Source organism: Sceloporus occidentalis, unplaced genomic scaffold, assembly GCF_023333645.1.
Source record: "Sceloporus occidentalis isolate IW3139 unplaced genomic scaffold, rSceOcc1.0.p SCAF_1, whole genome shotgun sequence".
Taxonomy (NCBI): Eukaryota; Metazoa; Chordata; class Lepidosauria; order Squamata; family Phrynosomatidae; genus Sceloporus; species Sceloporus occidentalis.
Window position 1 is genome coordinate 220,307,503 of NW_028316981.1, and position 12,528 is coordinate 220,320,030.

Here is a 12,528-nt window from a genome sequence, read left to right on the forward strand (position 1 = left end):
AGAAGGCTGGGGAAATGGACGGTAGCATCTGAAACAATTATGATTTGGGCCGTCTTGTTGTCAACCACAGCAGACTCCTGAAATAGAAGATGTCAGCTACACATTCTCCAGCATACCCTTTCCAACAGACATTTCCATGTCTTCCAGACAAGGGATTAAATTAAATAATTGATTTAGTTGCATGCACATAGTATTTAGCCATCTGTGTGCATGCAACTTTATAAAAAATGGGCGTGACAGGAATTTTCCAGTTTCCATGGAATTTATAATCTAAAATAGACATAGAGAACAAGGATGGGACAGTGGGGTAAGAAAGAAATAGCTGGTTATTTTAACCACAGAGTGATATTTGTGTGCCTTCAAGCTGTTTCTGATTTATGGCAATCCTAAGGTGAACCTATCACAGGGTTTTCTGAAGGCTGACAGTGTGTTATTTGCCCAAGGTCACCCAGTGGGTTTTCATGGCTGAGCAGTGATCTGAATCTTGGTCTCCAGAGTCATACTCCAACACACAAACCACTACCCCACACTGGTACTTTGGTTTAAAAGAGCCAGCATGTTGTGTTGTGTTGTGTTGGACTAGAACTCAGGGAGACCAGGGCTCAAATTTCTGCTTGGCTACAGAATCCTCCTGAATGACCTTAGGCAAATTATAGTTGCTCATCATCATAGGAAAGCAATGGCAAACCTCCTGGGAACAAATCCTGCCAAGAAAACTCTGTGGTAGATTTGCCTTAGGGTTGCCATATGTTGGAAGTCTCTTGAAGGGACAATAAATGTTGCTTTAGTTACAGGAAAGCCAAGGCCCTTGCAGAGCCAGCATCGTCCTTGCAAGACCAGGATGAGGTGACCTGCATTCTCCTAATGAAAATTTGCTTGTATTGGGAGAAGGGAGGGAGCTGCAGAGGTCAGTAGGCAACCTCAACAGTTTGTGGCAGGGTGGTCTTCTCCCATCCCTATTCAAGTAAATAGAATTATTCCCCCTTTCAGCTAATAAGGGAGAAAAGGTCACCCTGCAGAAAGATGGCAGGAGGCAACCACCCTCACTCTTCCCAAGAATCTTTATAGGAAGTTAGTGCACAGAAAGGATAGATGGAGGTAGTGGGTGCTAATGATATTAGGTACAGATATTATGAGTTGTTCAAGCATTCAAGCCATATATATGCTCCTCAGGGACCTGGAGTTCTCACAGTTGGAAAGGCCAGAGGACAGCCACTGGGGAAAGTAGAAGCTTTTCAGGGTCTTTTTTCTGTTCCTGGGAGTTCTCAAGTGGGGATTAAACCTTAGTACTTTCATTTAACTGGCTTGCAAAATGGACTGCCCTGGACTGGAGCCTGTCTCTCCATAGTGCTGTTAAGGTTTGCAAACTAAAGCATCCTAGAACTTTGAAAGTTTTGTTGATAAGTAAAATGACACTACATTAGCTAAGCATGAAAGTTCTGGTCAAAATTACTTAATAAACTAGAAATATTCATCAGTTTTCATGTGCAAAATGTATGAAATCTCTGTGTTATTCCTCTAGTGTGACAGATTAAAATCCACACAGGTCTTTTTCTGGCAGAATGAACGCTAGCATATATGCGTCCAATAAATAGCACAATCTTTCCTCACATTGTAGCAGAAAAATAGATGCATGCCACTTTGGCCTTTTTGCTTGTTCTGCCTTTGGGCTTAATACAGGAAGCTCCATTATTCTGAGTCAGACTGTGTCCCACCTTTTCAAGAGCCCAGATGGAAACTCGTTCTCAATTTTGTTACCAGAGGACCTTTTAATTGGATACATCAGTAACTGAACCTAGATCAGGGACATAGCCAGGATTTTGGGAATGGGGGGGGGGGGGTCCAGACTAAGTGCCACCATTATAATGGGGCTTGGGTGCAGCAGCGCAGCAGCACACACCATTCATTTTATCTAATGGAAGGGGCGGTCCAGACCCCAAGAACCCCCCCTTGGCTACGTCCCTGCCTAGATCCATATACATGCAAAGAACTCCCACTGAGCTATAATACCTTTGATAAAGATTAATTCAGAATTTCAACTCCTGAAGACAATTCTATAGTTCTCTTTCACTTTTATTGAATTAATAATCCAGAATCAATAAATTTATTGAAAAACACCACCTTGTTGATTTTATTGCTGTCAAACAAGAAGAAAGCCGAGTCCCTATAACGGGAGGAAGATCGGGTATAAATAAATAAAATAATAATAAATAACAATAAAGCTATTGAATACTTGCTGCTCCTGAAAAAGATGCAAGATTTTTCTTTTTCTTTAGGTTTTCTGGTAAGGGGTAACTTTTCTGAACACCAGGTTATTAGAATAAGCATCTCACCCACACCTCCTTTGTTATGTTTGGAATACTGTACAACACATCTTAATCTTATTTATGGAAGAGAGGAAGATCTTTTTCATAGCTGGAAAGTGGGTGTAGTATTGAACAAAACTCAATATTTTGTTATTGCTGTTGTTCTGCTTTGTTTGCTCCCAGGTTTTTGGAAAAAATTCTGTGTGGTTTTGGGTCCTCTTCTCACTTATCCATGTTGTTGCCTCACTTGGTCTCAGCACCCAGATCTACTACATGGGTCGTTTCAACATAGGTAAGTGAAAGGCACTCTGGCCCATCTGGAGGTATTTATTTTGGAGGGATTAATGGAAATCCAGTGATATCTCTAAATTGGGAGAACAGCTGTGGTCTTCCATAAGTTGGACTGCAGTTGACTCTGCTGACTAAGGCTTATTGGTGGTGCAGTCCAACATTATCCAGTGGTCACCATTGCCTATTGAATTTGGGGCTGCAGACAAATGTGGGAATGGAGCTTGTTTCTTGTATCACTGTCAGATATATGAAATGAGAATTAAGATGGCAGGTTGATATTTCTATTTATTGTCTCAACCTGAGCTATAAGTCTAGGGAATTGTATTCCAGCTCTCTAAAGAACCTGGTCCTGGGGGCTTCATCTTTTATCTGAACTCCATAGCTGTGCTGTGTGACTGATCATTGCCAAGGCATCTTTCCTTCCCCTGCAAGTGGCACTTTGCTCAGTGATGCTCAGGGTTGGTGTGTGTGGATGTCCATAGTCTGCTTTGGTAGGCATTTTCAGGACCCCTTTCCAAGCTGCAGCATGTCTGTTGTGGTCTTGCATTGTGTGACAGTGTACTCCTCTTCTCATGTGTTGTTTTTTCCTTCCTCTTTTGCTTCTCTTTGCCTCAGATGTCTCTGATCCAGGTAATGAGCCCTTGTGTTCCCCTTTCCCATTTAGACTCTGCAAGCATGGACCTTAAACAGCCAGCACAGGAAGCATGCTCTTCCTTTTCTAAACTGCATTTCCCTCACCTGAGATCTCTGCCATCAGCCATCCAGCCCCACTAGTTATGGATGAAACAGACTGCAGTCTAAGATATTGGAGGGTGACAGGTTAGCAAAGGGTTTTCAGACTTTTTTTAACCAATGGTGCTGTGGCCAGATGTAGTAGAGTAAGCTGCAGGATGCAGTCGAAACACCAGTGCTGTTTTGGCTGCCCTCAACCTCTCCAGGCTAGTCAGGACTTCCCTTCCTCAGATAAATACCTTCCCCAATCCTCCACACATACCTGGGGAATTGCCTCTCCTCTGTTTAAATAGGTTGCAGGGCTTGTTTAAAACAAGACATGGACTCGGGGGGGTTGTTGTTTGGGGGGCAATTTTGGAAGTCTACATAGCCCACAAAGATTCCTGGGTTATAAAAGTGGTCTGTAATCTGTCACAGTTGCTTACCTTCACTCTGGTAACTGGTGCCAGATACCTTGACAGTGTCTTCAAGTATACTGTGGTGGGCACGTCCATACTTGCAAATATTTAATATCCTAACAAGCATATACTTTCTAAGGGATGACTACTTTTTTAGTATTATTTTTTTTTTTAGAATTAATGGGATTTACCTGCTTGTTGGTTCATCATTCAAAAATGGTGTCAGGCAGTCTGTGCTGGTTGGGACTAGTCAGTAAGATGCAGGCCATTATTGTGACTTCACTCTTTAAAACATTTCCATGCTACCTTTGAGTTTAAAAATTTCCAATGCAATTTTCAAATTAGGGGAATGACTAAGTTTTAAAATGTGATCTGCAGAACTTGCCATGGTAGCAAAAAACAAAAACAAAGCAGCTAAAATAGAACAGAATGACAGTATCACAGTTAAAATGTTTACAAGTCCTGGGACAAACAAGAGGTCTTAGGAGTACCTGAATTTACCTAAAGCAGTGGTTCCCAACCTTCCTAATGCCGCGACCCTTTAATACAGTTTCTCATGTTGTGGTGACCCCCAACCATAACATTATTTTCATTGCTACATGCAAATATGTGTTTTACAATGGTCTTAAGTGACCCCTGTGAAAGGGTCATTTGACCCCCAAAGGGGTCCCGACCCATAGGTTGGGAACCACTGACCTAAAGGCTCTGACAGTCTTCATGAGAGCTCCAGGTAAGCCATTCATGCCTACTGAGCATTCCATAGTCAAGGCACGGTAGCTAAAAAAAATACTGTTCCCACTTACTGCCTGTCTTAATCTAGGAAGGGAGCACCCAATAATGGGTCTCAGATGCTGCTGATGTTGATGCTGATGATAGAGACACTCAGGCAAATTCATGCAAAAGTTCCAGATTGTATAGGGCCTTAAGACCAGTATGTCATATTATACTCTTAAAAGGAGTGGGAACTAAAATGTTTTCTGTTCTCTTAGTCAGATCAACATTCTTGTTGTGTGCCTTCAAGTCATTTCTGACTTACGGCAACTCTCCAGTGACTCTATCATGAGGTTTTCTTGGCAAGATTTGTTCAGAGGGAGTTTTTCAGTGCCTTCCTCTGAGACTGAGAGAGTGTGACTTGCCCAAGGTCGCCCAGTGGGTTTCCATGGCTGAGTGGGAATTTGAACCCTAGTATCCAGCATCATAGTCAAATGCTCAAACCACTACACTATGTTGGCTCTGCATTCTACCAACTGTATTTTAATCAGTTGTCATTTCCCAAATCCATATCAATTTGCACTCCAGAAATCCAAATCACAATGTCACAAAGCCCCCCATCTGCATCCTTTAGTTGCTGGGAAAATGCATCTTCATCACATCATTACGGTATTTTAGCAAACCAGCAGTCATGTAAGCTAACAGTTCTCACAGTATTGCTATATATATCTTTGCACACAAGCAGAAGGCTGTTCAATTTTGAATTTTGCTAGAACCCTAAAATTCTTCAGTCGGAGCAAGATGCAAAATGCAGACACTTCTGAGGTCACCTCTGAGCCCATTCTAAATCTGTTTATTTTAGTGGCAGAACTGTATTGGACTCATGATTATTTGACATAAAAATCTACTCCTGGTTATCTTAGGCTTCTGCCATTTCAGCAGCCTCTTTTAGGTGGATCTTGGTAGATCTTGATTAGTCTTCCATTCTCTGTTCCTTGTGCTGTTGGTGTCAGCAACCTGACTGCCAGTGAACTACTCTGTGCTATTGTCTTTGGCAGACTCTGGGATTTTCCAGCGTGCAATGATGGTGCTGTACACAGACTGCGTCCAGCAGTGCAGCCGACCGATGTACATGGTAAGGATTGCAGACGCCTGCTGGAAAGTGTTCAGAACTACTTGTTTTGCTTTCTGCTTGAGCATGTATAAATGAGTCACACACACACAAAAAGAACAGTGATATGGGTTTTTTAAGAGCTACTAATTACATGAAACCAATAGGGCTTGAAAATCTTTAACATTGAATAAACAACAATTTTTAGTGTAGAAATGCAGATTGCAAATGCATGCTCTTCTCTTCCCCCAAGAAGCTGTGGATAAACTGTTTGGAAGAAGTTGAGACAAGTCTCCCTGAGTGAGAGTGTCAGCTTTTCTTTTCTTTTCTTTTCTTTTCTTTTCTTTTCTTTTCTTTATATTCTAACTTTCTCCCAGTATGGGACTAGAGCTGGTTCACAATTTGAGTTAAAACAATAGTACAAAAGTTAAAAGCCATTAAACAATCATATTAAGACATTAATTTTAGACATTTTAAAAGGACAGTTAATACTATAATAAAGATAAAAATATAATACAATACATCCCAATTAAAAGATTTTCTATAACAGACCATTAATGAACGCCTAAGTAACAGAAACGTCTTCACCTGACAGCAGAGAGGTAGCCAACCTAGCTTTCCATTGAAGGATATTCCACAGTCTCAGAGCAGCCACTGAAACGTCTGTCTCTTTTGTCTTCTCTAAACATATGCATGATGGTTGTGGGACCAAGAGAAAGCCCTCCCTCAACGATCCTAAAACTCAAGCATGCTCATAGAAGGTGTTAGGGTCTTTCAGAGAGTGTATCAAGCCATTTAGGGCTTGATACAGCATAACCAGTACTTTGAATTGTGTCCAGCAATGAACTGGTAGCCAACAAAGCTGTTTCAAGAGGAGGTTATATGTTCTCTGTAACCAGGCCCAGTTAGCAGCCTGGCCACAGCATTTTGACCCACTGAAGTTTCCAAACAGTTTCCAAAGGCATCCCTTATAACAGGTATTTATCTAATATCCTAACTATCATCAGCATTCAAAGACAGCCATGTTAGTCTGGAAAATCAGTATGCCAAGAAGTCTGTTGACACCCTTGAGACTAACTGAAAGAGAAAGGGTAGTAACAGATCTTTTGTAGACTTGAGCCTACTTCCTCAGATGCTTGGAAAGTCCAGGGACAGATCTGTATAAGCCAGTTGTGTGTGAGAATGCAAAACTTTGTGGGTGTGAAGAAGAAGTAACAAGTTCATTTTTAATGATGGCCGTTAGGAGACAAGGCAGGACAAGCAGGAGGAAGGATGTTGCCTAAAGCCAAGGTGAATAGCAGCACCAGCATTATCAGATATGGTACTTACTGTATCTTAGGAACACCTACAGCTGCAATCACGGAAGCATTTACAAACTGCTTACCTTTTCTGTCTTTTGGACCTGCTCAAGCTTCCTTGTCTGTTAATCTCTGCATATCAGGAGTGACTGTTTATTGAGTTTTGATTACCAACCACCTAGTGACAAGTTTCACTGGTCTTTTGTCCTCAGTCAATAAGACAAGACTCGCAGTAGTTTCTGTGTTGAAGATCACCAATCCTCCAGTTGGAAATGTCAGGCTACTACTGGCCACCATTATTCTGTCTGTCTGTCTCCATGTGACTGCATCACGTATGATTAACCATGATTAAGGACTTTTGTACCAATTAAACAGGTCTCTTGTTAGATGAGCACTGGTGAAGTCAGTGTAGACTCAGATCTATGTTATTGGTAGTTTACAAGACGCATGGACCTAAACTATCTTGAAATTACAATTTCAGATAGAAGATGCAGGGGGTGAGATATGGAAGATGTTCTTCCTCATTTGGCTCAAGGAAACATGGTGTAGAACAGTCGGTCCTTCGTATCCATGGGGGTTCTGTTCCGGATCGCTCCATGGCTGCCAAAATTGTAGGACCTGAAGTACCATTCCTCTTATTGGCAGCACATTAGCACGGCCACATGTGTGTCTGCCATTTGGGGGGACAGGGTGGGGCCATCCACACATGCTCCAATCCACAGATGACAAGCCCACAGATAGCAAGGCCTGACTGCATAATGATTAAGACTATGAGCATTGAATCAGAAAGCCAGGATTCAGATCTCACTGCAGCCATGAACTTTTAAGGATGTTTTGGGAAAGGCATTCTTTATCCTGGTTAATCTAGTGCAACAGCAACATCTGTTTTATTTCCATGTAGTATAAAGGAGCAAGAATTTTAACAAAACTAGCCCATGGAGAATGGGAGCTGAATACCCCCTGGCTTCAAGCACCCAGCTTTGATCAGGAACAGCATAAAGGCAGAAGCCTTCCCTAACCTTCAACTTCACTAAACTATGAAGTCAGTTAAACTATCCCCATCTTTATATAGGTGCAGAAGACACATCATTAAACAAACATTATTGCTGGTCCTCTTGTTCTATGGCTTCTAGTCCAGACTTTACCAGATACCTTGGTTTCCTATTTTATCAGATAGTTGGAGGATTAATTTCACATTTGGCTGCTCCCTGCTTCTTCATTTTCACAGCTGCAAAGAGCTGATTATAAGATTTAACATCTGGTTTAATAAACCAGTTCTCTGTGAAATCCAAACCCTGTGAATTGTGATTTGTTTAAATCAGGGATGGGGAACCTTTGGTCTATTGGAACCCCCAGCCAGCCTGGTAAATGGCAAGAAGTTGTGGGAGTTGTTATCTTAAACAACTGGAGGACTAAATGCTTATGTACAGCTATCCATTTTTTAATGTCCCAGAGTTAAAGCTATACTTATCTCCTGACTGAAAATCAGTGATCTATTTAATATTTAGATGACACTTAAACATGTAAATGTCATGTGAATATTAAGCCTCACTGATTTTCAATCAAGAGATAAGTAAAAGTTTAATTCTGGAACTTTAAAAAATGGATAGATGCCTGCAAAGAAGATTTTGAAATGCATATACACAAGCATTTGGTCCTCCGGTATGGGTGGACCATGCCTTAGATGTGTGTGTCTCCAATTGCAGTGGCTATGATTACAATGACTACAGTTATTTTAAATACACACTTCTTTGTTATTGCTTCCCTATAGGACAGAATGGTACTGCTTGTTGTTGGAAACCTGGTGAACTGGTCCTTGTAAGTAGCAAATATGTGTGTATTTAGCATGATTTGAGATTGTAATCAGAATTCTTTGACAACGAATAATGCAATGGACTGGCTTCCAAAATTCTGATCTACGAAAGGTGCTTACTCTAGACTTCTCAGAGAAAGCAGAAGATGTGTTGTGTGGGTCATCTTTGACTCTTTGAGGGGTTTGTAAAGGTGTTAATGGGGGATTTTGTTTGTTTGTGGCTGTGTGCTCTTCCTGACCACACGCCCTAAGAGGTTGGGGCTTTGGTTGACATTGACTTCCTTTGGGGGGAAGTGAACAACCAGTAGCTCTGTGTGACTCCTGCCCCAATCTTTTCAGCTCAGTCTCTGAGAGCCACAAGGCACATGCAATCATATCATAAGACTTGAACAGAAGCTCTGCTAACAGGCAAGGCCAATAGGCAGTTTGTGTGGTTGCTTAGCAGGGGTGTTTTGAGGGAGAGATCCTGAGTTCCATTTCAGTGCCTGCTTAGGACCACTAACTATGGGATAGTGAGAAGGCTGCTGCAGTCATTTGCAAGAGGTGTGGCATGTTTGTGTTCTAGCTGAAGAATGTGTGTAACTATACCTGTAGCAAGTGCATGTTGGTTGTCCTGTTGGAAGAGAAGGTCCAACAACTTGAAGCTCATTTATCCACTCTTCTGCATACTAGGGAGCATGAGATCTTCTTGGATAGAGTGGAGCAGACTGTCCTAGATGAGGAACACACAAGAGATGCCTCTGAGGAGGAGATCAGTTCCCAATATACAGGAGGTAGACATTTGGAGAAATGTGACACATAGAAGTAGAAGGACCAGGGATCATTTTGCAAGTTTTGAGCTGCAGAATTGATTTGTAGCTCTCTTCCTTATCAGTAGTAATGAGAAGAAGCAAGAAAATAGCACTGGGAGTCCTCAGAAAATGTGTATGAGATCTTGGAAAGTTCAGCCGATGAAATGGCTTCTGCCAAATTTCAAAGCAGGCATATTGTGGTGGTAGTATGGGTGGTTTTTGCCCCAGGAGGACACCACACATCATGAGACAGGCCTGCTGAGGAAGACAGAAGCAGTGGTTTGCGGGCCTGACAATATGTCTCATGATGTGTGCTGTCTCCCTGGGACAAAAAACTGCAATGTTACAGAGAAACTGAGAGGATTCATCAATCCCACTGACCATTACCCTTTCTTTTGGTGCAAGTGGGAACCAATGACACTTCATGATATAGCCTTCAGAATATCATAAAGGTTTATGAGACTTTGGGTAGGAAGCTGAAGGACCTGAGCCCTTAAATTATACTCCAATGAAAGCATGAAGAGGGGAACTACGACCAATATAGTTTGAGATGCCAGTAAGGCAGTAATGTGGGGATTTTTTTCTACAACAAAATGATGAATGGAGGAAGAGAAAGTCGAAAACAGCACAAAAGTTGTTAGAGGAAATCACAACAAAGGAGGAGAATTTTTTAAAGAACCAAGAAAAAGGAGACGTGAGTAGAGAAGTAAAAACCCTATAAAAGCAATTGTCATTAATGACTATAGAAGAAATGGGTTTATTGCACATAGTGCACTATATTAACATTATATATGTGTGTGTGTGGCATTGCTTGTATTGCTATGTTTTGAGTATTTTGAAAAGGCCCTCGGGCTATTCAATAAACTTGCTGTTGTTGTTATAGAAGAAATAGAAAAGAGACTGAAGCATGCCAAACAATAATATTTTGAGAATGCAAATGAAGTGGGTAACTGGTTAGCTCAAAAATGAAGAAAAATTGCAAGAAGGGAAAGTATTACATACAGAACAGGTCAAGATTTTTTTTTAAATTGAGAAATATTATATGTATCTATTTAAGTAATTACAAAATATGCCACAGAATCAAGAGGAGATAGGGAAATACCTAGATGATCAGAAATACCAAAGATATCAGATGAACAAAGGAAAATATTAACCAACCTATGACAGTAATGGAGGCAGTGGACGCCATAGAGAAAAAGAAAAATAGGGAAGTCACCAAGACCAGATGGTTTCACAGCCCTTCACTATAAGAAACTAGCAGACTAAGTATTGATACCATTCCCAGCAACATTAAATGGAATCCTGAAGGAAGACCAAAAACATGGGGAAATGCCAATATTACACTAATTCAAAAGAACACAGATACAAGAGATCCCCAAAATTACCAAATTATATCCCTGCTGAATGTTATAATGTTATAAATTACTTGCATCAATTTTGGTAGAAAGGTTGAAATTTATTTTAAAAGAGCAGAATGAATTTCTGCCATCAAGCTTATTGAAGCAAAATATTAGGATGGTACTAGATATTGTAGAATACTATGGAAAACCACAGGGGGGATTTACAATGGTGCTTCTTGATACAGAAAAAGCATTTGATAATGTCAATTGGCAATTCATGATTGAAACTTTGGCCTGTTACAGACTGCCAAAATAAAGCTGCTTCAGGTCTCTTTGGAGGTATGCTATTTAAACGATGCATGGGTCCTAAGAGTCCGGAGGTCGCGCCAAAGCCACACTCCATTCCTAAGCACTGGAGGGCAGCTTTGGTGCAGCTTCCGGATTCTTAGGACGCATGCATCATTTAAACAGCATACCTCCAAAGAGACCCCAAGCAGCTTTATTTTGGCAGTCTGTAACAGCCCTTTGAAAAAAAAAAAGGACTTAGAAGAAGATTTTATCAACTTAATCTAAATACAGAAATCAGAATATCCAACTTATCATTAATGGGGAGGCGGGAGAAACCGAACACATGTGAAATTCCAAAAAGAAGTAGACAGGGTTGTCCGGTATCCTCACTTTTATTCATAAATGTATTGGAAGTACTAAATCTAAAGATGAAACATGACGCAATGTTGCAAGGAGCTAAAATAAAAGAAAATAATTATAAATTGTGGGTTTTTGCGTCTGCAATTTAGTCAACTTTTTGGAAGAACCTAGCGATAATATGTAGAGACTTCTAATGTCACTCAAAGAATTTGGCCAATGTTTAGGCTTCAAGATTAATAAAGAAAAGACCTTAATGATGACAGTGAGCATGATGAAGATGGAAGAATTGGAATTGATAGAGAAATCCAGATTTAAGGTGGGAATAAAATTAAATATTTAGGATTACATTTAACAGAAAGAACTTAAAGCTATTTGACAACAATTTAAAAAAAAACTTGGTGTGAGATCAAAAAAGAGCTAAAGAAACAGAACAATTTGAGATTATTATTAATGGGCTGAATTGCAACAATAAAAATGAATGTACTTCCCAAAATGCTATGCCTTTTTCAAAAAGTTAACAAATGATAAACTATTTAAGCAAAGGCAAACAGAAATCTCATGTGGGCTGGGGGGAAAAACTAGAGTATGGTGGAAGTTGTTCCAAGAAGCCAAGGTCCATGGAGATTTGAATTTGTTTAAAGTAGCCAGGCATTCCTGTACTACTTCTTTACCTATTCTGTGCTGCATTTCCCCTCCTGCATCATTTTCCCCAGGTTGAGCAGTTTTCCTTTTCAGAAAAGACAGAGGCAAAGAAGGTGTTGAGTAGCTTTGCCTCTTCTCTGTTCTGTTAGTGTTTCACCATCTCCATGCAGAGATATTACCATTTCCTTCTTCTTCCTTTTGCTATGGGCATAACCAAAAAAGTCTTTTTTATTTTTAACCTCTCAAGCAAGCCTGAGCTCATTTTGTGCTTTAGCTGTTCTGACTTTACCCTACACATGCTAGCTATTTGTTTGCATTCTTCTTTGACTATTCCCCCCATTTTCCATTTCTTGTACATGTCCATTTTGAGTCTTAGCTAAGTTTGAAATTATTTAAACATCCGTTCTGGTTTCTTTAGACACCTCTCATTTTTCCTCCTCATTGGAA

The 12,528-nt window shown here is 40.5% G+C and overlaps 1 protein-coding gene across 9 annotated transcripts in view; it reads left to right on the forward strand.

Annotated features, from left to right (window-relative positions):
* LOC149323490 (SID1 transmembrane family member 1-like) overlaps window positions 1-12,528 on the forward strand; it is a 78,449-nt gene that overhangs the window by 59,039 nt on the left and 6,882 nt on the right. For 5 of the 9 annotated variants that reach the window (XM_089489041.1, XM_089489043.1, XM_089489040.1 and 2 more), the window contains exons 19-21: window positions 2,490-2,598; window positions 5,497-5,573; window positions 8,619-8,665. In XM_089489041.1, the coding sequence (XP_089345167.1) occupies window positions 2,490-2,598; window positions 5,497-5,573; window positions 8,619-8,665 (233 nt within the window). Of the gene's footprint in view, window positions 1-2,489; window positions 2,599-3,261; window positions 3,417-5,496; window positions 5,574-8,618; window positions 8,666-12,528 lie in introns of those variants that run through there. The other 4 variants (XM_089489045.1, XM_089489047.1, XM_089489046.1 and 1 more) reach the window with 2 other exon arrangements.